Genomic DNA, 26,082 nt, shown 5'->3' on the forward strand with positions numbered 1-26,082 from the left:
TTAGCTATCAGAAGCAACTGAAATCAGGTCATGGCCAAAGATCATATGCCAAAAAAATTTAGTGTTGTTTTACAAATGGAGGAAGGCAGAAAGACTTTTTGCACAGTGAGGTCAAGAAACTTCAGAGGCTTGCTCACTCTCTCTGTAAAACACTTAACAGAAAACTATGCAAACGAAGGAAAAAACTGGCAAAGGAGTTATTTCGTAGCTCCCAGGAACCTGTTTCTTCCATTAACACCTTATTAATGCCAGGCAGGTGTTTCCCAGTGCAATGCTTGGCATTAATAAGTCATTATGAAGAGAAGCAATGAAGAGTCGTATTTCCAACACCCAAGAAATCACAATGGTATATACAAAAAGGCACAGAGAGGAGAGGACTTTCTATATCTGTTACTGTAACTATATTTTACTCCATTTTTATGATATCTTTTATAAAAAAAAAAATCTATAAAAATAGATCAACTATTTTTTCCTGAAAGAAAAAGCCTCCATCAACGGCTATGTACAGAAATAACAACAAAACTAAATAAAGATGTGGCAATACTGCTGTTTTTGCCTCACGGAATTTACCGTTTCCTTTACCTATTCCTTTAAAAAGGTCTTGAGTTCAGAGCAGTGTGTCCTTGGCTACTATTGATAGAATACAAAAAAATAAGAAAGAAAACAAAAAAGCCCCAAGTATTAACAAACAGATTTAATTTTTAATTTTTCATTTGACTCTGAAATGTATTTCACCATTTGAATGCTATTAGGCTCCGTAACCTAGTTCTCTACACTTCCATGGAGCATGTTGTGTGGGCTGCCCTATCCTGGGCAGTCTTGATGGCAATCTGTAGCATGCAAGTTCTTAACATGGTGGCTCCCTGGGGGAGAACAACATAAGTAATTCACTATTTCAAGGCCCACATTTAGAAGAAAGTCAGATAACGAGAAACACTCCATTAAATTGATCCTCCTCAAATGCAAACGATACTTGACACCAATCTTCAACTGCCTTTGTGCTGGTTAGGCTAATTTTAAAGTGCTGAGAGCCAGAATGTGCTATTGATGCACAAGGTAATATTTCATTTAGTACAGTTCCTCAGGCTGTTTTTGAAGTTTTTGTATCCCAAGACAGATATTTGCAGTGTTATGGTGTGCTGATGAATATACCTCACTCTTCTGAGCAACCAAGGAAGATAAACAATCAACCAAAAGCCTTTTCTGTAATTTGGCTGAAGCACAGATACAGATATACATGTGCTCTATATACTATTCTACTGTATTAATCCAGATGTTAGGTTTTTCCTTAGATTTTATGAATTATTACAAACTAAACAGAGGAGAATAGAGAAAGGGGGTAAGTCTGGCTCCAACTTTAAGAAAGCCCAACAAAAAATACAATAAAATCCATCCTAGACTCCTTTTCTCGGAGTAAACAATCATCATTCCACAAATTGAGATTCCTACAGAAAACAGATTCTTTACCCTTACAAGAATACCCAGTCATAGCCTTATAGGACTACTCTATATTCCAACACTTACGAGTTATGAGAACAACCCTAACTTACAGAAGGAACATAGTTCTCATCATTATAATCTGTTACTCCGATCCTACAGTCATTAAGAGTTCCCTACCAAAGCAAGGATGCAGCCTACAGTTTTGCTACCCGGACACTGGTGCATATCGGCAGAGTTCTTCCAAATGGGAACTCCCTGAGTAACAAAGTTTTTATATGGGGATGTTGCATGCTTTGTTATGCTTCCTATAGCCAATTTAAGATACCTTCATATAAAGTTTGTAAGAATTTCAACATCTGATGCAAATTATTTTTTAAAGGGCAAGTAAAATCTCTATTGCCAGTCATTTTGCTACTGAAGTTACTTACTGTGGGCATTTTAAAAATACTCAGGTATTTTTCAGGAGATAACTGGGAGATTAAAAAACTAAAATGCAAGGAAAAATTGAATACAAAAATGCCTTCAGAAGATACCTACAATTCCCACCCAAATCAAGTTTTATGTGAAGTACTAAGTAATACTTTTGTAAAGTGCGCCACTGCGTGGTAACTAACATCTCTGCAAAGCCAATTATTTGCTTCACAGGTAACAAATAACCCTCACTCTTTCTCCAAAATTACAGTAAGTCAGTGCTTACAACTTTCAAGGAACTGAGAGCAACTTCTTGCATCAGAAGTCTCCTAGTTATGTGCAACACACACACACAACATATCTCCATATAAGTAAATTTAGTAAAATATGGTCAAGTCCAAAATTATTAACAGCATTTGTATTGACACTTCACTTTATTTATTAAAACCACCTCAGTATTCCACTTGCATTTTTCTTCAGAAATTAAGTTACTGAGCAGGATCATCCCACTGGCTCCAGAAGATTTAAAACAAGCAGAAAAATCATCTCAAAGCAAGCAAGCCCACACTTCTGGCTGAATAGCAAATTGAAGAAACCGCATTCAAAGACATTCTCAAATTTAATAACACCGAAAAAATTTAGAGTCAAGACAGAAGTAGCAAATGTATTAAATGTATTAAAACAATCCACTAAAACAAATAACACATACCCAATATACTGAAATATGGCATATGTATATGTACGGCATATGTATAAACACCTATTGTCTCTGACACTAAGTATAAATTCTGTAAAAAAGCGAAAGTTGGTAGGATCATCAATGAAAATAGGCTCCAAAATTCATCAGAATGAACACTGCTCAAATGTGCAATAAAGAAATCTTTTTTTTTTTTTTTTTTTTTTTTTTAACAGAAATTGTAAAACTGATCAGGACCATTGTTATACTTCGTGTTTCTGCATGGGCAGAATATCAAGTAATTCATATTTTCTCTAGTTTTACTTTAAAAAATTATTTAATTGCTTTAAAATTCTGGTTTCATTAGAATTCAGAGGCTAGCCTACACCAGGAAGTACATGATCATTTAGACAATGGGTGAGCTTTTCTGCAGTACTTAAAATACTTTTTGACAGATATCGCAATATCACAGAAAAGTAAGAAAGTAAGAAAAAAAAAAGAAAAAAAATAGGATAATTTGATCAGAATAATATACACATAAGTTTTGTTACAAGGACCACATCTGAAAAATGAGTTTTAACATCCCTCTTCTACTTGACAAGTTAGGAAGCCTTCACTTCCATCTCTGGGGGCCAGCTGAACAAAAGAACAGCAAAAAGTAAAAAACAGGTGTTCTATAAAAATAAGGAAATATGTACTGAGATGCTGTTCAGAGGTACTCAAACAGGTAGTATTGTTCCAACCACTCTGCATGACTCTGCAATGGCCCCAACAACCAGGCTTTAAGATGGACTTTTGTAAAGGCTACTATTCGTAAAATGTCTTCTGTTATGCTAAATTGTAACTTGACTGCTAAGATTAAGCACTGTTTCCGTTTTATAAGGCCATTCTATCTAATACTGGTTAGCAATTCAAAAAAGGAAAGAATGTATTGAACACTGTTAATAAACATCTGTGTAACGAATTTTCATTATAATGGGTATGACTGCATTTTATATACTGAGAACTTCTGTTACTTGTGGTTGCCTTACGTAACATTTTAAATCATTAACAAGTGAGAAACACCTTAATTCATACATGTTTAATTTTTATTTCCGATGAAGGCACAGCTGTCTTTATCATACTCTTTATTCTGTTTTTCCAGCAGTAATTTTTACTACAGCAATATTTTCTGCCTTTTGTTTCAAAGAAGGTAAACTGAAAATACTAGCCAGAAACAGTATTTCTGGGGACCAACAGATGCTTTTTTACAGGATATTGTTTCTGGTAATGAAGCAAGATGTCCAACAGAGGGTGATAGAGACCACAAATTATCTGATTTTAAAAATAAAATAATGTGGCATTAAGGAAAAGCTACATATTACAAACATTTGAATAAGCTTCATTACTTGAGAAACATTTTCAGTTAGCTGTAAATACTGACAGCTTCTCAGAAAAAAATTCTCTTACGCATGACAGTACAAAACCTAAATTAGTTCTCTACTACATCCTTCAGCTACATTCATGTTCACTCAACGGTGTATAATATCTATGATAAATAAAATTATTTTATTTATTTTAAATAGTTTGGTGCTTCCTGAGCACGTGGAACAAAAAAAATCTCAGAGACCATGGAGACAGGAAACATATTCAATAATACTCGTTTTCTTTGTCAGACTTATTCATTAATAAATCACAGGGAATGCAAAATTTGATATATGGCACAAGGGAAACACAATAATTAATTTTAATACACATCAATCTATCCTGAAATGTATAGTACTTTCAAGAGGAAGAATGAAGCACATCTCATATGACATTATTCTATCAACTTCCCTCAAACACAAACATACTGTTGAATAGTTTCACTAAAGACTTTGTACTGACTTCCTATTCCTGTACCAGAAAATATAATAAAATAAAAAAAAAAGAGTTAATAATTATAGTGTTTCTAAGCAGCAAGAAACTGTAATAGTATACTGTCCTTTAATGTGATGTGTATCTCAATACTCCTTCAAATACTAACTCAAAAGTTTGAAACAAAAATAAGAGTATGGTTTACACACAAATTCTCAACATAACTACTGCATAGTTGAATGGACGAAGTTGGGAATTCAAGTTCTTTACATGTAGAACACAAGAATTCTCAAGTTACTTCATGAGCTCTAGTTTACTTCATTGTTACACATCAAATGTAATCTGTGACATCCGTAATGCATCATACACAAAATTGTGGCTGATGATCTTTCCCTATATATGACTATCATGTTTATATCAAACTTATATATAAGAAGATACAGCAGTATCTGTAAATTCTTGAAAACCTGGATTTGTAACTTTATAATCGTGGTAAATCTCTTGCCAAGAGCAAATGACACTAGGGAAACTGTGATCAGTGAGCATCCTCTGTACATACTGCAAGATGAAATAGAAACTGATCACAAAACTTTTCAAACTAACATTTTCTTTTACTTATAGAAAGGCACATAATAAAATTTTAATAAAAGTAACCTGAAAGAAATAGTAATGGCTCCCATCTTCTTTAAACTTCACCTGCTTTCCTCAATTAGATCAGAGAAACAAGATTTTGAGAGCTCCCCTTTCCGTAAGTTGTGTAAAAAGTCAGAAGCCTAGCAATAGATGTAGCAAGTCAGACTGCTAGTATTCAGGAAGAATTTCAAGAAATATAAATACTGCTGGAAGACAAGTATTAACAGTCAACAGAGATCAAAAAAAAAAAAAAGAGAGAAAAAACAGAACTCTTTACTGAGTCCTGAAAGCACAAAGCTTGCTTCTGGCCTGTGCTGTAACTTTGATTTAGTTGTGCCCTTGTATAAAGAGGTGAATGGACTACATCCTATTTTTTTTTTCAAGGGTATTACTCCTGAATATCACAGTTAATTATGATTAAAGAACTTGTCCTGAATTAGTAATGATTGTGGATCACAACACAGTAGCAGTTGCTGTTCCACAACTCTAACGTTCTCTAACAGAAGTCCTGTTAATGCAGACAATGTGAGAAATTTGTGTGCCATATCTGTACATTCAATCTTTTTATAGTCTATTGAAAAAATAAACACTTTTTTTCTTTCACAGTCCCTGTAAAGAAGTTAATTAGTCAATTCCTTGAAGCAAAACAGCCTTGTTCCAATTTGACCTTTCCACTACCTAATTCCACTACCACCACAAGGTTAGTACCTTCAGTACAATGTAGATATGAACCTTAAGAAAATATTTGAGTTACTTTGAAGCATCTTATTTGGCATAAATTCTTGATACCTTTCAACTTCACTCAGGAACAGCCTCCTGCAACCAAAGTTTTTGCAGAAAGACAGAACTTAAATTATATACTGAAAATAACCAGAAAACATCTGTGCTTTCAAACAGATGTACAGTATTTGCGAAAGCAATAGAGTACCAGAGGATTGTTGCTATCTACTTCCTCATTACACGTTAAAGATGAGGTGAGCTTGTCTTACTTGCTACCATATTAAGGAAGCCAAAAACTTATGCATGTTTTTCACAATATGATGTTTGTGTCTGTGGAGAAAGTAATCATGAATAAAAAATATAGACAGTGATTACTTCACTATCCTATAGAGAGAAAGTCATTTCAGCTGGACAATTAGGAGTCCATTCTCCTCACTTTGGAGCTGGTGACAGGACATTTTGAAGGAACACAAGAAAGACTGAACATGTGATTTTCCTTCCTGATATGAAGGAAAGAGCCAAATACATTCTTGCATTCTTGTTCTCCTGTCGAACAAACATTTACAGACCCAAGTGATAAATGGAGCTGCTTCACACTTACGTATTGAGGGTCACTCACCTAAACTGCAACTGCCAATGATGCGATTAGGACTGAAATAAGTACCAGCAAATGAACAAAACCCATATATGTCTATGGGAGGAGAATAAAAGAAATAGGACAAATACAAAAAATAACAAGCTAGAAGAAATACCAGAGAGAAGAAAGGGAGGAACTGTAACACCCTGACAGTATTTTTCCACTAATAAAACTGAGGGGGGGGAAAAAAAAGCACAGAACTGTAGAACAGATTAGGCTATTAGGCTATTCTTGATAACACATTTAGCAATTTAAGTATTAAGCTCATTGTTTTGTAGAATGGTGTCACTAAATGTTAAGTGATCATACAGAATCATTATCCTCTGTACTTTTCAAAGACTTGCAAAAGCAGATGCAATGAAGAGATGTTTATGCAAAGGAAGGAAGAAAGAAAATATCCCAAATAGAATCAGAATCTTTCCATAAACTCACAAAGTCAAAAGAAAAAAAATGTTAAGATAGGGGTTGGATTAGAAATATAATAAATAGGTTTAAAATACAGCATTTAATCCAACCAAACTATAACTCACTACACAGGCACATACAGAATGTCATGTACAATTTAGGACAAATTCTTAAAGCTCAACATGCACGACATAATGTGAGGCTTGTGAATGCACAACTGCTGTGAACTTTCATTACGGATTGAAGGGTGGCTTTTGTTTTTATACCATGGACTTAACTGAGGCTATTAAGCATCTATCAATAGAAGCTCTCATATATTGCTTAATAAGGCACTTAAACATACATACATGAGAATTAAACAATTCTCTTAACCTGTAAATTTTTGCATGAGATACTTTTTTTTTTTTTGATTCCACGTTTACATTTTGACCCGTTAGTGACTGAAGTTCCTCTTCAGAAGAAGAATACAAACCTTTCAATATTTTACCTAAATGTGTCTTCCAAAGCCTCCAAAGTTCAGCTTACTTCTGCACAAGTGCAGTTAATACTACTGCATATGAGGACTTGGTCAACTCTCTCAGCTCTTCCTAGCTTACTCTTTCATTGCACTTAGCCATAGCGAGAACCACAATAAAGTGGATAAAACACGAAGAGCCTTTACCTGCTTTATCTTGGCTTTCTCACAATAATTTGTTGGTTCTAAGGCACTGAGCACCAATACAAAACAGATTCTATTTCAACTCTCTAGGTTACACCAATTAACGAAGCATTACTGAGGAACAGTTTACATAGGCACAGAGATTTTGATTTCTAGGTCTATTTTCAACAACATAGGGGGGAAAATGGGACTAAAGCCTAGGGATCCCTAGCCTTAAGAGAAGGCTAAGGGAAGATTTCACTGCTGTTTATACTTAATGAGAGTGTAACAGATCACACAGAGCAAGATTATTTTCAGAGGTAAGCAGTGCTAGGTTGACAGACAAAGGGCACAAGTTGCAATATGCGGAATTTCAGTCAAATACGAGGAAAAAGATTCCATCACGATGATGCTCTAACACTGGACCAGGTTCAAAACTCAGCCTGGAAAAGGCCATGACAGCTATCTCATACAGCTGGCCCTGTTCTGAGTAGAGTGATGAACTACATGACCTCCACAGGTCCCTTCCAACCTGAATTGTTTGATGATTATATGAATCCAAGATACATATTCACTGTAAGCATTTATAGTGTATGGTTTGCTTATATGCAGCTTTATGAAGTGGCATTCTATACACGCAATGCCTGATTTTCAAAACTCAGAACGCTATTTCCCAGTAGGTTGCCAAACACACTGACTTTCCTTGCTAAGCCAGACCTCCAACACAAATGTATCAGTATACACTTTTTCATTTGCACAGTACTTGGAAAACAGCTGGTATACTATACCTGTTTTTCAGTTTTCCAAGTCATGGATCAGAACAGTAATTAAGAAAAAATCCTGGCCCTTTCAGATTTGGTTTGAGATCAAGGGACACTTTCAAGAATGATCAACTTCCCAAAGATCTATCATCTACAAAGGAAAGTCAAAGCTATGGCTTTGCGTGCACTGCTGAGAACAGAAACATACACAGCATTGTCCAAATGTGTACAAGAGGAATTTAGACGTGCCTAAGAAAAGGCTGTAGTCATAAGACACTTCCTCTGGCAAACCAACTATTTAAACTGAACTTGACCTTTCACAATTTGAGTTTGTGAGTCACATCTGACCCACTTCTGCTTCTTTTGCCAATGTACATGGAAACATCATCCAAGCATCCAATGCCACTTGCTGGCAATTTATGTTATACATATTTTCACTAATCTTACTTCACCAAAAATTACAAATAAACATTTTTTCAAAGACCATAGCATTGTCTTTAAGATTGCTACCATCTTGCAGAAAAAGAACAGTGTATTTATTCATTACAAAGGGAAGACAGACAGCAGGCTGCAAAAAGTCAATGCAGTAGCTCCTTCTGAACCCTTGAAAGTTTGTCATTCACTTCAGTATATTCTAAGAGAACATCACTACTGAGTAAATGGACAGCCAGTAAGACTTGAATCTCAAAAATGGCAAACAGGCCAAACAGAAAACTAACTCCAGCTAAAATGCCATCAAAATAATTTGGTTATTCAGTTACCTGTTTATGTTGCAGACTCAAAAAAATACCTCCACACTGAAGTTTACTAAAAGAAATATATTATATCTCTCTTTTACTTATGTTTCCAATGTTTTCACTTTGATTCTTCCATAGAATCTCTTCTAAAAGAACTAAAGCTAAACATATGGAAAAGCTCACCAAAAGTCACCTTAATTGTGGCCAGAACACCTTCTGAATCAAGCCTTTCAGGATTCCATAGTTTGCTCTCAGTAGACAGAAAAAATAGTATGGAAATAAAACCTGTAATAATAGAAGTTAGCATTTCTGAAATCTGCTAAAGCCTAAGAAAGAAGTTGAAGACATCATTCCACAGGTGAAGTATCAACCTATTATAGACATTACGAATGGCACAGACAGTCTACAGGCCGATTTGCTAAAGACGGTAGCCTTACCTTGCACTGCCCTGCCACGCAGATTGAAGTTCCGTTTTGGTCACAGGGTGTCCCATCTATCACTTTTTCAGCTTGTCTCACGTAGAATCGGTAGCCTATGGCACGGCAATTCAGCTCACACTTCTGACTTCCCTTCACTGGAGAAAAAGAAAAAAAAACTGTTAGAAAGTCCACAGCATCAGTTTTAAAAAAGACAAGCATATACAACTAATGCTGCAGCTTGTAAGAACGCAACGTGAATCACTGTATTAAATGAATGCTGAACAAGAAAGCAACTCCATGAAAAGCATTTAAACATACTTCATGAAAATTCAACCTGTAGCTCAGCTTTCAATGACAGATATTTTCCTAGATGACCAAGAGCATCTTTAGTTTTAGAAAAATCTTTCCAAATTTGGTCTTCTCGCACTATAGTGATTATGACACATTATGGTATTTCATGAAACCTAGATGTTGGCAAAATTACACTGTAATCAAAAAGATATGCCTCAAATTAGGCTCATGTACTTACTAACTGGTTAGTTTACCTCAAACAAATATGCTAATATTTAGTATTAAGAAATGCTTAAAACAACCTAGATGCAAATTAAAAAAAAAATCCGAATCCTTTTCCTCTTCATTTTTAAAAGTTGCATTTTTGTGACTATTCCTTAGTTCAAGACAAAATTAAAGAACAAAAATTCTATGAGATTTAAAATATATAAACACATCATTGTTCAAAAGCTCATCCCAAATAAAACCTCAAGAACCAACACATCTAAGTGATCTCTGTTGATATGCAAGAGCCAGAAGGAAATCAAGACCACTGAACTCTGGGTGAGCAGAACACAGAAGACAAGAAACTGTCGTCACCGTCCATGAAAATCTATTATTTAAAGAGATCAGTCCAACACACCATGTACCTTATGCTATCAAGTTTGTTAATACATGCGTAGTCATACTATTGCAAATTATCTGTCATGTTAAAGTTGCATATAGTTAATTAACCGTATTTGCCAACTGAAAAAACAATACCTTCAGGTTCTTTCCAACTAAGAGTCATGGTGGCTGTGAGGTACAAAAAAATTATTTTGACAACAACAATTTCCTTGCTGCCATAATCAAAGAACAAAAATTCCACTGACTTCACAAAGCTTCAACTCATATGCTACAGCGTAACCAAAATTCACTGCAATTTCATCTGTCAAAGAGAAAGGCTATATACCTTAGTTAGTTAGCTAATAGGTAATATTCCCAAGATGTTCTGCTTGACTCACAGTATATTTTTGTATCTTCATCTAAAGCATAACAATCAACCAAAATAAATACATGCAATAATTTCACATAGATATTTAAAAGCTATCTTCTGTAAGAGGAACAAACTTTCAGCTCAACTTTAGTTACCCCCTATGTGGACATAGGACTAGTGCAGCAGACCAATTTTGAAATTTCAGCTGTGTGATGAGAAATATACTAGATTTTAATTGCTGCCCATGTATGTCATCAACTGTGTCTCACAATCTTTTGTTAACATCCACAAAAACCTCTACTATTTTGAAGTCAGGTCAATGACTTGTTTGCCTGCTTTCCTTTTTGTGAATGGTATGCACAAGTAGGTCATTCTTCCACTGGCTACTTCATTAACACAGGTTCACTACCTTATCATTCCAAGGACTTCATTTAATTCTTACACAAAATAAAATTAAAAAGTGAGATATTTCCTGCAGTCCAGTTCCCAAGTATAACAGGCAGTTATTATGATAAACTGAGTATTATTCTTATCAGCTCGGATGCTCCACACACAATCATTTTCAGAATTCTCAAATGAATGTAATCCAACTTCAATGATTCATTACAATTGAAATCAACTTGTCCTTTTCTGTCTCTGAAAGTGTCCTATTTTTACAACCTGTAGCACTAGCTATCAATCAGCATCTATGCAGTATACATTTTCTTATCTTTCCATTTCCTGAAACCAAGTCAAACTACCATTTAGGGTTTCTTATATGTCCATATTTTCAATGCTATTTCCCTGTAGTTCAAGTATCCTGAAGAGTCACATTACTGTCCTCTTCCTCCTCCTAATGTCTCTCATTTGGTTTTGATCCTTTAAAATACTTATTATTTAAATTATCAGTTTGCCTGTTAGACTCTGACAGGAGTCTTGTGCTACTTAGAAAGCTGAGTAAGTTAACTGTTGAACCATGTAATTTTTCCCTGGACTTTCTTTTTTCTTTTCTTTCCTTCCCCCCCTTTTTTTTTTTTGATAATTTGATATGTTAGAGTACTACATTGCTAATTTAGCATATTACCAATGATGCTAAGGCTGATTTTACTTGCTCTATAAAGTGAGATGCTTATCTCTTAACTTTTGTCTTTCAGTCTTTTAATTAGGAACTGTTCCAGCTCAAACAAAATATATTAGAAGAACCACTGGTTTTGAACAGTCAAAATAAATAAATAAAATAAAAATCAATCCTTAACAAAGGGTTAGAGACTCATCCTCTAATACCTTGGCCTTCAGAACTTAGATTCTCTGGATGAGAAAAGCCAAGGCACTGCCTCAGTCAGCCATGTATCAATTACTAATACTTTGACATGATGTTCCCAGATTTCAAAGATCTACAAAATCTGTAAATGTCTAAGAGAGCTCAAGTGTATGGCTCCTACTGAATGAGAGGCATTTTGTATAAGAACGGTGTATTTGCGATGCATAAATTGCAATAGAGCAAACATATTTTAGAACTTGCTTTGTAAAACAAGACACCAAACTAGTAAAAAAATACTCCATTGCCAATTAACCTTCCATGTATCTTGACACCCTCTCCTACCCAGTATTTTGCCACAGCTCTTGTGTTTTTAATTCCATGTCAAACTGCACTATTGGCTTGGCAACTGTACATTAAATGTCAATTATACAATGAGCTGTGAAGCGATTGATTCCACACAGGCAATGTATTTTAGTACTATGTCATACGATCCCAGACTTTACAAAAGCAGCTATCTGACCTCAGGGAATAGACTAAGGCTACATGCTGAAGACCTGCCAAGCCGGCTGGCAGCAAGATGCACTTCCACTCAAAATGGGCTCTTTTTGAAAGCGTGACACAGTTAGTGAGATAGCTCACTATACAAGTACTGTTTCACATGTCCTCCTAATTTCTGGTCTTTGCTTTTCATTCTCAGGCTTACCTGAACACAACCAAGTCTTTGTGGAAAGTCTCACTTTATCCATTTAAACTACTTTATTAAACAGTGAACTTTGGTGAAATGTAACGCTACTGCAAAAGGTCTGCCGGAAATATTCATTATTGACTTAAATGAAAGAGAATAGTACTTCAGTAAACAATCATGGTAACACATAATATCTGGGTTTCTTTTTACAGACTGAGAACGTAATCTAAACTGAAAAACTCACTACATTTCTTACAATGTTCTTGCCAAACTAGCCTTGAGTACTTCAGGGCTATCCTGGGCATGTCTCAGCTGGCAGACCTGGGAGCCCTTCCCATGTCTCGTGTCAAAACTTACCATCCACCTTTCTGCACAAGGAACAGAGAGAGGCAAGGCAAGCAAGCAAAAACAGGACCGCAGCGTGGTTCTTCCACCTCCCAATTCTGTGGTAATGGTACTGAGACCCCAAGACTAATTACAAACTGCACTTCTTTTGCATCACCAAGATGATACTGCAGCGAAAACTTTCCACCATAAATTCTTTCACATTTTCTACCAGGACATAGAAACCCTGCACATAGGCACCAGTTTAGATAACCTTCCACACACCTCATATTGGAAATCTGCCATAGCAGCAGTAAAGTCATTAAGTGCATAAACTAACCTGATTTGCAATTAATTTGTCATATTCACTGATGCACTAAAATACACACAGAGCTTTTTAAGACTGTGTATGTACTGATAAGTATGTGTAACTTAGAGAAGAGGAAAAGTGGATTTCTAAAATCCTGTCCACCAAACTCTCACACAGAAATACATGGAACCTATAATGAATGCAAGAACAGATGAGTTTGGGCAGCCCAACAGGAACCTGTGGTTGCTTTTACTCTAAGGGTATTTTGATTGATCAAAACAAAGTCACAATTAAGTGTCAACACATTTCATTTCCCCTAAGCACTCTGTTGAAATGCAATCTTCAGTGTACAGGTCTGAGAAGAAAACTTCAGCTGTGCACCCTACCCAAGCATCTTCCAAGGGGACCAGGCAGGACCGTATGTCACCACACCACAGCCCACAGCTGGCACTCCAGCAGGGCCTGGGGAGCCGTTCCAGGCCGAGGCCCCACGGCTCCTCTTGGGGTGTCAATACCAGCGCATGTGGAAGCAAAACCAAGCCAAGCCCGCTCCCTCCCTCGGGCTGCCAGACCCACGCTCGCACAGCGACCCCACCTCTTTTTACCCCCACCCGGGTCGCCGCCGCACAGGACAGGCCGGGCCGCTGTGGGGATGGGCCGGGGCCCGCGCCCGGTCACGGGGCGCTCCCTCAGGGACGCCTTGGCCAGGGCTGGGCACCCCTCACGGCCCCGGCCCCGGCCCGCAGGCGGCGCCGAAGGCGGGGGGGCGCTGCCGCTGCGCTCGCGACCCTTCCCGCCTCCCGCCCTCGGTTCCTCGGCCCCGGTGCGCGAGATGGCCGTGACCGCTCCGGCCTAATCCCGCGCGGATCTCGGCCGTCACTGGTTTAATAAATTGATGTCCTCCAAAAATACCCAAATCTAGAACGTGTGCACATTTAAAGCATCAAGAAGTGTCATTCTGGAACCATTCCTATTCGCGGATGCTTCTGAATAAATCAAAAAAGAGTATTTCCAAATGTTAAAACCCTTCTGAAGGGGATTTCTCCAGGCAAATTATGTGCACTGGTGCTTATGCCATGCTGAGGCATGCCCTGAAAGAGCATGGCTTGCAGCACAGAGGCCCCACAGTCCCCAAATTAAACTCCTCTTCCCTCAGCAATGGTCAAGGGTGACAGCCCTTAGAGAGAAGCTGAGGCATTTGGCATTACTGTTTGTATCTGTTCCCGTTACATCCTCTGGAGAACTGAAACCAACCCAGGCAGCTTCCCCATCAGCCTCCCCCTGCTAAGGCCTTCCTCCTTCCTTCTGGTCTCCTATCCTCCTGTCCCTGCGCAGAGGACCCAGGAGGAATTCCTCTCCCCAAAACAAGCAGCTCCACACCACCAGCATGTGCAGAGGGTGCTTTTGGACTTCACACCAACTATGCCTTTCCTGCAGCTTCCTCCTTCAATGTTTTCTGTCCTGGTCACCAGCTTGTTGCCAAGGACATGCTCAATAATTGGTGACAGGGAGGAAAATGGACACCAAGGCTAAGCAGGCCAGGCTAGTGGTGGAGCAGCTCAGCAGTAAGCTTGAAGAGATAAGGAGAGAGCTGAACAGGCAGCTTGCCAATGCAAGGAATTTCAATCTAATGATATTCTTAGGAAAAAATGTTACAAGCAAGAGCATTCCAACTCTAATACATTTGCTAAATAATGTATTCAGATGTTCAAAGGGAAATTAAAAATAGCCAAGGAAAAAAAATAATGTGCAAATGAAATCAAAATGCAACTGATCAGTAAGCTAATGAAATAAATCTATCATTGTGCACAACTGCACACTGATTACCCTTATGAAACGTAGTGAGTTCCTCCTTTCTGTTTCAGCTCCTAAAAGTGCAAGCTGCTTGGAACGTGCACCATGTCCCACTGCACGCACATTAAATCTACCGCCACTGACAATGCTAGCTGTAGGTGCAACCAGAGTAAATAAATGATAGAACAAAGAACTGTCACATTCCACATGCTGTGAGGTAGGGACTGGAACGTACAAACTCTCACTGATGGTTCCTCAGTCCAAATCCTAACTTAATGTGAGACCCAAACTCCCTGTTGTTATCTATGTGGCAGTACTAGTTACCGAATGCTTTCACCATTTGTCAGTTTTTGTAACTTTGCCTAAAGATCTAAAAATAGTTACTAACAAGCTCTGCAAGTTAAGAAACATGCCTTGAGGGTGCCCACAGAGAAGTGGCATGCACACTCTTGGCAAGCAAATGTCACGTTCACGCTAATATTACATTATGGGATTAAGCTAATTTAAATTAGGCTTCATTTTGTGTGCACACTGCCTTGTAAAGTCAACTTCAGTGCTTTTCCATTACTGAGCCAAGATGCACTCATCCAGGAGGTGTCAGAAGCGATTGTTCCAGGAACAAGTTGTCTCCACACAGCTCCATTATTTTCAGAGAGGCTCGCCACGGGCTGCAATCAGCGCTTACAATACAAGTTATGAATCTGCTTTACAGGAAGTGTAATGGGGCACAGCTGACACTGGAAAAGACTCTTAAGAGATTTGCTCATGTCTGTCCACATAACACTGATTTTAGGTAAAGTCTATCAACACTGAGGGAGTTCAGCTGCAGACCTGCAGGCTGAGCTTCAGACTGACCGACAGACACCCTCGGTTATCCCACAGGAGCCTGCAGGGCAGAGAGGGAAGGAGTAAGGCAAGGAGTCGCAAGTCTCTGGCTTCTGCATCCACTGTGCTTGTTAGTAAAGTTAGTAAAGCTAACTGACAGCTACATTGCAGACTTCGAGTGGTACACCATGCCAGACAGATGTAAACGTGACAGTTCCAAACTAAAAAGCATCTATTAGTGACTACCTGCAGAGCTCTGAATGGATGAAAAGTGTTGCTGTTGTACTAAATACAGGCAACTTTGTTTATGCCACTTCCTATACAAAGAAGGAGGAAAATGTGTAGGCTTAGTTAGCAGTAATGGAACATCACCGCGAGTTTTGCAATTTAACAACTGAAGTTCTATCAGGTCAATGACATGAACCTGAATCTGAACCAAGGTGGTTTTCCATTGACTGACAATTACAAGCTTTTGGAAGTGGCCTGAAATAATAATGTTTTGTTTTGTTTTACCGCACAGTTACCTGTTGCCAAATTTCTAAGTAACAATACACAAATGTATTCTAAGAACTACTTATGTAACTATATTTGTTTTTCTCAACAGAAAGACTGCTGTAGAGTGATCTCCTTTACTTGAGTCTCTTTTGATACTTTCTCCTTATTAGGTTTGCAAACATCTTTTGACAATAACCTGAAAGAATGGTGTTTATTTTTTACTTTGTCCCTTTCAGTTTTGTTAACTGTTAGTTCTGTTATAAACTTTTACTACTCTGGCTCAGATTTTTTTTTTGCCAAAAATCATTTTCCATTTTTCATTCCAGTAGACATTTTTTTACTTCCACTTCTCCTTTCCTCATATAATAAAGTTGTTTATTATTTCATCTGGTCTCAATAACTCAATATACATTTAAAATATGTTGTATCAGATTTTAAATATTAAGACAAAAATACATATATTCACACTTTTCTAAAGAGACTGCAAGTACATTTTAACGAATCTGAATCCAAACAAGGAAGGTATCATTTACAAAAACTCTTCATCTTTACCTGGATATACCAGAGTTTGTTCCACTCCCAAGTCTGGTAAGTCCTACATTAAATAGTCATGAGGAACTTTGAGACTTCCGCTGTATAGAAGGCATCACCCTTAATTCAAAGCACAGTAACATATGTGCCACTGAACTATATAAAGAACGTTATTAGGATCAATGAGGCAAGCAGGAAACTCCTTTATGGCACAGAGAGCTCAGTCAGGGTGACAGCCTCTGAGCTGCAGCACCTTTGCAGCTTTCTCAGGACCTCTGTGCTCAGGCACAGGTGGGCTGACGAGCTGAGACCCTGAGATACTTCGTTAGGCAAAGCAGCTCCTTCCCAGCATGCGCAGCTTGCTGGGCTCTGCAATGCAGGGCTGGCCAGGCCAGCTGTGCTCTGTTGAGAATTTACAGCTATGTGAAATACCGGGCTGGGGACAGGTTCTGGCTGCTAAGCTCATTGCTAAAATGAGAACTGAAAATGGGCCATACTGTAACTCACTAAATGTAGCAGGAGTCTATCTATTAACTGCCATGAAGTTGAACTGGAGCCCAAACAACCTATCCTAAAGATTATGGGACCAATGACTTCATTATTTTGATTATTTAACAAAGTCAATTTTACCATGAGAACATATTCTTCACCACCTATTGCTTGTTAGTTGCATACGTGACCTGTGAAAGGTCTTTTATTTTAGTAGCAAGCCAAAATACAGAATCACGGAATAGTTTGGGTTGGAAAAGGCCTTAAAGATCATGTAATTCCAACCCCCCTGCCATGGGCAGGGACACCTCCCACCAGTTCAGGCTGCCCAAAGCCCCATCCAGCCTGGCCTTGAGCACTGCCAGGGATGGGGCATCCGCAGCTTCTCTGGGCAGCCTGGGCCAGTGCCTCACCACCCTCTGAAGAAAGAATTTCTTCCTAATGTCTAATCTAAATCTCCCCTCTTTCAGTTTAAAACCATTCCCCCCTGTCCTAAGACTATGCTAGTTGATGAAGAGCCCCTTCCCAGCTTTCCTGCAGCCCCCTTTAGGTACTGAAGGCCACTATAAGTTCTCCCTGGAGCCTTCTCTTCTCCAGGCTAAACAACCCCAAATCCCTCAGCCTGTCTTCAGAGGAGAAAAACCTTAAATGCCTTTGTAACTAAATCACCAAGGTACATAAAAGAAAGTTTTATTTACAGTATTATTTGAAGTAGGTAGTGTTACATACTGGATCCTAAAATAGTAAGATGTACAACAGACATTTTGGTTTAAATATACATTCTAAAAATACTATATTTGTCCAAGCTTTCTGATCAATACATGCTCTATATTATGCATACCATCCTTGTTTTAACTCTCCTTTGCAATGTAATTCCAGAAGTCTGTGTAACTGAAGGAACTCAAGCCTCTTGCTAGCTTTTCCATGCCTCTTCCCTCTCCTTCCATCTGCATGAGATTTTACAGGTCAGGCATTGCTAGCTAGTTCCTTCTCAGTTCTTTCAGCAACTGGACGGTTGTACCTTTTAGGAGCTAGACTAGAAGTTCCCTTGGGAATATTTGTATCATTTGCTACATTCAGATGCCTCTCCTTTCTTTGGATTAGGTTGTGTTAGATCAGCAGATGCAAGCATCAGATTTAATTGGGAACTGAATAGGAGAGAAAAAACATACTACAGAGTAGCTTCAGCAAAGATTTTTGTTCAGTGAGGAGAAATATTTCTGAAAGGCTCTGATTTTCCACAATCTTTTACTCATATTTAGAGTTTATGGCAATAAGCAGCTTGCAAACATTATCATTTATTCCAGTTTTTCTGGTTTCTCCATTCCTCCCAAACCTCTTTGTCATTAAAAAACCATTAGTGATACCTTATGGATTTGCTGCCTTCCATTAAAAATAGCCAGAAAGTTGATCATTGTTCCCCAATGAAATTAAAAGGATCCAACTGGAAATAAGTCATTCATAAATGCGCACACACACACAAGCCTCTCTTGACCAGCTGGACATCTGGAAATCAGCAAAAGGTATAAATTCGATGTGCCTTTATGAAATCTTTTTTGTTTCTGCCTAAACATTTGTCTAAGTGTAGTATGAATGTTGTACCTGGGTCCCCATGTAAAAGGAGAGGAATTTAGGTACAGGAGAAGCTGTGATGTTTAACAAAAGCTGCAGAAATACCCACCATGAGCTTTGTCATGTCTGCCATCTTGATTTACATCTAAAAGAGGAAGCAATCCGAGCAGCTTACCAATCCACACAGCTGTTGCTTTTTCTCTTTTCTACAGTATGTAGAAATAGTGATAACCCATGCAAGGAGGGGTTTTGCACAGTAACAGCAGTGGAACTGCTGTATGACATACCCATCAGGCATTTACACTATGAAGGGCAGGGGACTGTTATCAGAACACGTACTCTTCTGCTCCAGTTACAGCTTTTATAAACATTAGGGAAATCATACAAACATCATTATTGAGCCAGAATGAAATAAAGCACCTAAAACCAACCGTGTCTGCCTCAAATCTCTGCATACTGCAAGGTGACCAGTCTTTCCCAGGTGAGGCTATTTCTGTGTCCTCACATCACTGTCAAATTCCACTTAACGGCTTCAGGCAGCTAGAACACAATTCACAATACCTTGTCTTTGCCATTTATTTGATAACAATAATGGTCTTCAATCGGTGTTCAAAACAGAGTTTTGTATTTCAAGTTTAGATCAGTACACACACATTTGTCTACCAAAACCATAAGATTTTTGCTTGCTCTAAAGATTTTAAATCTAAACTGTAGATGTCAAGGTGCCCCAGATGTCAAGGTGCCCCAAGGTGTCAGCCCCAGTTCAGCAAAGCACTCAATGGGGTGGTTTGCGTGAGTACCTGAGCAGCAGGTACTGCTGGCTTCAGTACAACTGCCACAAGTTATATGGCCACCAGTGGCTCAGGGCCAGTAGCCCTTTAAATGACATTACCAGGCACTGTCCTTTCTTCTACAGACATCAGCTTTTACTGTGTTACATTTGGAACTCTTTTCTAAATTAAAAAAAAATAATAATAAAAATCCCCAAAATGACTGTTCACATCAGCCTTTCATGTCAGGCAGCCAAAATGCAATTTGTCAGCCATTGAAGAAATTGGCCACTGGATGTCTCCACTGCTCCATGCAAACGGAGATTAAAGTGCTCCTCTGGCAGAGAAAAGCAGGCATTTGTCTGTATTTACAAGCCACCGCTGACACTTTGCATGCAGTGCTCAGCAGCCACGCAGACTTGTACTCTCTGGCCTTCAGAGCAGCCAGAGGATGACAGTTTCACATGGAATTCACTTCTGGTGAACCTCTGAATAACAGCTCCCAGTGTGTAGAATCAAACTTAGGGAAAAGTCGGATAAGTAGAAGACATACAGACAGCAGATGCTTAAACTCAAAACTTTTGTTTCCCTTTATATCCAGAAATATCTAAAATTGTATCAGTAAGACCCTCATAAATAAGATGGTGGCCCAAGCATGGGTGCCTCTAAAAGGTGGTGAAAAAATCTCCTAAAAGTTTTTCTATTTTGCTGGCATAACTTGCTATCCATATAAAGCTGATTAAATCAACCATTTAATAATTGTATGGTCTGACATACCGCAGAAACTGTTTGCAGAAGATAGACTACGAGGATTTCATGGAAGATACCTTCTCTTGCAGAGACATGATACAGAATTCATTAAAAACAGAATGAAAATATTTAGAGAGCATACAAGCAAAGCCCAAACTAAGGTCAGAGATAGAAATTAAAACCAACCAAACACACTAATTAACTAACTAATCTAAACAATCTCTGTTATCCACACAGGTTTTTGGTTTTGCATTTGTTTTAAATTCTGGCACTAATCAGAGAAGAAAACCTGCAACAGGCAGTGCGGTTTCTCATCTGGGAAATCCCATAAGGAGCACTATCCCATGAAGGGCTGACCACTTCCTGAGGGGGGCTGAGTATCAGTCCCAGCTGCTGTGAGTCTGGGATTTTCTAGAAGGTGCTTGATACTGCTTTCTGTCGGTCTTTAAAATTTGAAAGAACCGAATATTTCTATTTGATTCCATTAGAATCTTACTGGGCCTCTGAAATCTCAGCTTCCATCCAGATCTCCATTTTGAAATAAAATTCTCTATCAACACATGAGCAGCCCCCAAATATCTGCAAAGTAAAATCACATTAAATTGTTCTCAGAAATCAATACTTTGGCAGTACTAGTAAATATACCTCCAAAGCCTGTCTTCAGACTTTCCAGAGTTCTTGGCCATTTTTATTAAAATCAATTCTACTAAATACGGTCTTCGTGTCACACCTCAGAATAATAAGTGCAAAAGGTAGGTGGGTAGCAAGGAGATTCAAGTTTAGGCTTGTGAAGCCCCCAGCAACATTCCAGACAAAAGCTTTCAGACATCTCTTACAGGAATATATTTATGCTCACAAAGTTAAATGACTTAGAAGTCTAAGTCTCTATATTACACCGATCACCAGTGTGTAACTGGTGAAAATATAAGTATGTATATGCTGAACTCATTTTTACTTATATACAGGTGAGCTGTTTTCCTGTTCTGTGCCCTAGAGAAAGCCACTCCATAAGCGATTAAATGCACTGCATGCAGCACAGACTGCCGCTGAGCACTTGCACCACAGTCTTGCCATGGAGAGGACTGAGATTCCCACCTTCACAGCTAAGGAGAGAAGTTCGAGCTTGTGCTAAATGTGTTTAGTTTTGTTTTGTGGTGTTTTTCTTTTTTTTTTTCTTTTTTACATATTCATCTATTTTTATAGATACACCTATTTTTATACTCTCTATACCATGCATGTATCAATGGGCAAAGCCACAGAGGCGACTAAAGCCTTTGGCAAGGACTTGTAAGTGAGCAGTCTCTGCTCTGCAACAGCACCAAGAAATCACCACCTTGGAGCCACTGAAGACAGAACACAGTCGGAAGCAAGCGGCACGTGGAAGTCAGCCCCACAGCGACTGACACTGTCCCTGAGGAAGTACGTGTCAATAGGTTGTGACTGAGCCTCATACACTGAAGGCTTGACTGAAGTTAAATAAAAAAAAGAAAAAAAAAGCAACACAACTGTTACAGGGTGCTGAGCTTTTCTGAAATACTAGAAGAGACTTCTGCTTATTTAAATATTAATATAGCTGTTATTGGGTCTAAAATGTCCTAAGTATGTTTCTCTGGCTGCCTGCCACAGCCCTTTAATAGGCAAATAAATTCTTAAGAATTAGTTAAAACATTATGCTTTTATTTACATAGTCAAAGATATATATTTCCAAATTCTCATAAACATTAGTTAAAAATGAATGTTCCTTAAAACAATGTTTTCAACACGATGCCAGTGAGCTGGAGCTCAATGAGTTAATTTTAAAGCTGCTTTCCCTCTGGTAACAGATAAAATCCCAAACATTCAGTGTTTGGAGATTTGGTTTCACGTTACATTTCTTTTTAAGACTATTGTTATATAAAAGGCTATAATGATCATTGCTGAGACTCAAGATTTCTTAGCAGCCTTGCTTCTAATTTTTCCATCTCTTTTCTTCAGTTTTCCCAAGTCTTCACGTTCTGATCACTAGATGTTACGGTCGGTCCCCACAGAAAACTGAAAGGTGCCACCTCAGTGAGCCGGGGTCTGGGGAAGTCTCCCTGGAAGGCAGTGGGGAGCCACAGCTTGCTCCCAGAATGAAAAAAGAGCTTTTTCACACTGGAGAGGTTTGCCCCATGAGAATAGGATCGGTCTCTTTCACACTCCTCGGTGGAATCCCCCTGAAGCCCCTGGCACCCAAACCCAGCACACAGGGCACAGGACCAGACAGAGGAACGGCCAGCAGAGCCTCGTGCTGCACACCACAGCGCTTTCCAGTTACCTGGTCCCTTCTGGCTACAAATTCAGCTGGGTTATCGCTGTATACAATGAACAGAACCACATATTCTAAACCAAGCGTGTAGCACCTCCCTTCTCTTATCGCCCCTGTTCTCCCCAGGAGTTTGCTTTCTTTGAGACACGGCGGGGGAGCTGACGACGCAGGTTTGGCCAGCAGACCTTCACGTGGTCACACGATGAGACGTTACACAGCAAGGGCCTGGGAGAACCCCGCAACAGAGCTGGGGTGCCCGGAGCACCCCAGGGCGCTCGCTGAAATGGCGGAAGCAATCCCAGAGCAGTTGTCACCCCTGAGAATTATGGAGCAGGTGGCAGATGGCAGAAAAGGAGAAAGGGACAAAGTTTTCAACTCAAGAGGTGCAGAAGGAGAGGCTGAGAAATGCCGAATAAGTAACTCAGTTTCATTTCCTGAAAAAACTCTGCAAGAACTCAAACCCTCTATTCACAAGCACCCATAGCCAGGGCAGCGGTAGCAACCAATACGGATTTGTCAAGATAAAAATCTTGTCAAACCCATTTAATTTCCTTCTGCAAACAGGCTGTGTGTGCAGGGGAAGCAGAAGCTGTGATTTCACTTGGCATTATTAAAGTATTTGACACTGTTCCTTCAAGCTAGAAAAATCCCATCTAGAAGAAATTGATACAAGAGAAGTGCAAAATTGGTTCAAAAACGATGCTCGGTAGGTCTTGGTAACTGGCTGGATTGTGGTATCTGTAAGTATTATGTCTGGTTAAGTGTGGTGTAAGTCTGGTTCCACCGTATGTTTTCAGGAACAAAGCAGATGATGGGATAGAGATGATATTCGCAGGTAACACCAAGCTGGGAAAGGCAGCAAGAATATTGGAGGGAAGGATTAAAGAAAAGATGTTGACAGTCTGGGGAAGAGTCAGAAAAGGCAAGATGAAACATAATAGGGACTGGTGCAATATCCTACAGTTATGACAGAACAACCACCTGCACAAACACAGGCTGAGTAACTAACGGAGAAGCAGGAACTGAAACAAGGAATTTGGAGCTGTGGATCTCATTTACCATGAGACACCAAAGGGGTGAACGTAAATAAAAACATAAATAAAATAATAAGCAAGTATTGCAACAGTAGGTCTAAACCAGAAGGCAGTCTGCAAATCACCTGAACAGCTCCAAATTTTGGCCTGAGCGCTGCATCCACTTCGGGACATGGGCTCACGTGGAGACAGTCCAGGGGAGAGTGTGACCATAAGCAGAGCTCTACAAAACACGACCAAAGGGGCAGGACTCAGGTCATGGTGCTGCTTTACAAAAACACAGGGGCTGAAAGTCTCTAGGACATAAAGGTAAGTACAGAAGGGAATAAAATGTTCCTGTGTGCCCTGTGAACAGGAGATAATGGGCCAGAGTGGTGGCAAGGAAGACTTCTGTTATACTTCACAGAAAAATTTGCACTGGAAGGAATAATGAAGCACTCCAGTTACTTCTGGAGACTTACAGAGTCTCCACCACTGGGGAGATCTGGGACTGGGATGAACTGGATCAAGTCCCTATGCTCTTCTAAAGGGTCTGGTTTCCTAAAGTAGGATACCACAGAGTGCGCAAGCCTTCCTGTGTTTATGGATCGACTTCTCCCTTGTTCCATACTGACAAGTTATAACAGATGCAGCAGCAGCCTTCATTCAAAACATTTTTGCTATCATACAGTAAACTTCAAGATGCTATTGTTTACCATTAAGGAAATTTACCATTCACACAAACAGTTCATGGCAGTTGCTGCATGAATAAGCCTCACACTGTATTCTCTCCCCAAAGAAATGTAAATATTCACATCCAGTCAGAGACACACATATGTTCAGAGTTCAAAACGAAAGAGGAGGAAGATTTTCTTGCACCTGGCCAGATTCCATCATGGAGCATTGCACCGAGAAATATTAGCCTTTAATTGTAAAAATACTTCTGAGAGGTCAGTTTTTGTCTCTGGAAGGCAGTAAATTTTGAAATTTCACAGTCTTGCAAATCCTACCTCTAGCTCTGGGCTCAAGAAAGCATAACTAAAATACGTATCTTTCTGTCACCAAAAGTGTATATAGAAAGCATCTGCAGCCTGATCAGTGTACAGCTGTGACTCCAACAGAGTAGGAGCAATGTAAGTGCTAATACTCAAAAATCTTTCTCAAAACGTTACCACCTTTATGCCAAAAACAACCAGTAAAGTAATTGCTGCTTCAAACGTCTTGATAACATCAAATATATACATTTGGGTTTGAGGCTGTTGATTTAAGGGTTGCTGATCAGAATTTTCTTAGTTTATGAGAAAATTACTCTTAAATAATTAAATACGCTGCTACTACTTCAAGCCTTACATAGACTAAAACATCTTAGTCTCTATCAGCCTTGGATTCATTCGTTAAGCAGCTGGCATTTGGTCTAAATGTCTTAATAGGACACTGAAGGTTAAACTGAATCTAATAACAGAAGTATCAGGATGATCACCTGGCAGCTAAGTACACTCTTCATAACTAGAAAATCCTTCTCTTGAATCATAACAAAACATATATCACCATGAGGGGATACCACATTTTCTAAAGCTTCACATGCCACGTGTTAACTCCATACCCCAGCAGCCAACCATTACCTATGTACATCAGAACCTTTTCAAAGATCTGAAACAACACAATCTCTCACTTTTGTGACATGTCGTTGTAAGGTGTTTAAGCCACTGTTTATAATCACCTTGCAATGAATGTGTAAGGCTGACAAGCCTATTGCTTTGTGGCCATACTGCCAGGCTACAAAACAATACAGAATTTTAGTGGAGATGTGGGACATTGCAAAATTGTTTCCAAACCCCCAAGAAAGCAAAGTTAAGAAACCATGTCCAGTCTAGTTAAATTTATTCTTCCCAAAGCAATTGGAAGGAGAGGGAAAGGAATGGACCTTTAAATGTGCAAGTCATTTTTACATGTCTGCACCAATTAATACTTGTTAAGATAGCATAGAAAGAGGGACACGCATTAACAAAGCTCCCTTAAAATTCCCTAAAGCTGTTCTCCCCACCCCTGCCTCAAGTTGGAGTCAATGCAACAGCAATCTTTTCAAGTCTGGCAGTAAGAGTGCCACCAAATATATAAACTATTCACAAATGCTATCCAAAAAGAGAGGGCAAGCACATTTTGTGATGTTGGGTTCACCTGGTACAGACCTTATGGAGGAAGACCGTGTTGCTATTTCGTGTTGAAATAGCAGAGGTAGCTTTACTAACTGTAAAGAATTCAAGGGGAAAAGAAGGGGCAACCAGCAACATATTATTGTGAAAAATAATGAATCATACTCACAGACTTCAAATATAAATTACCTCCCTTTTAGCCAAAAAGCAGCTGTACAAAAGCTGATGCTAACCATTATCCATTTTCCATTGAAACCATTCTGTACTGGCTCAAACACTTTAAAAA

General features: G+C 38.9%; 1 protein-coding gene across 4 annotated transcripts in view; it reads right to left on the bottom strand.

The window, feature by feature from the left end:
• The window catches only part of THSD4 (thrombospondin type 1 domain containing 4), a 335,185-nt gene that overhangs the window by 160,311 nt on the left and 148,792 nt on the right, over positions 1-26,082 (bottom strand). For all 4 annotated transcript variants that reach the window (XM_035554004.2, XM_035554003.2, XM_050712995.1 and 1 more), the window contains one exon: positions 9,331-9,467. In XM_035554004.2, coding sequence (XP_035409897.1) covers positions 9,331-9,467 — 137 coding nt within the window. The remainder of the gene's footprint in view (positions 1-9,330; positions 9,468-26,082) is intronic.

Source organism: Cygnus atratus, chromosome 11 (genome assembly GCF_013377495.2).
Source record: "Cygnus atratus isolate AKBS03 ecotype Queensland, Australia chromosome 11, CAtr_DNAZoo_HiC_assembly, whole genome shotgun sequence".
In the NCBI taxonomy this organism is placed as follows: domain Eukaryota; kingdom Metazoa; phylum Chordata; class Aves; order Anseriformes; family Anatidae; genus Cygnus; species Cygnus atratus.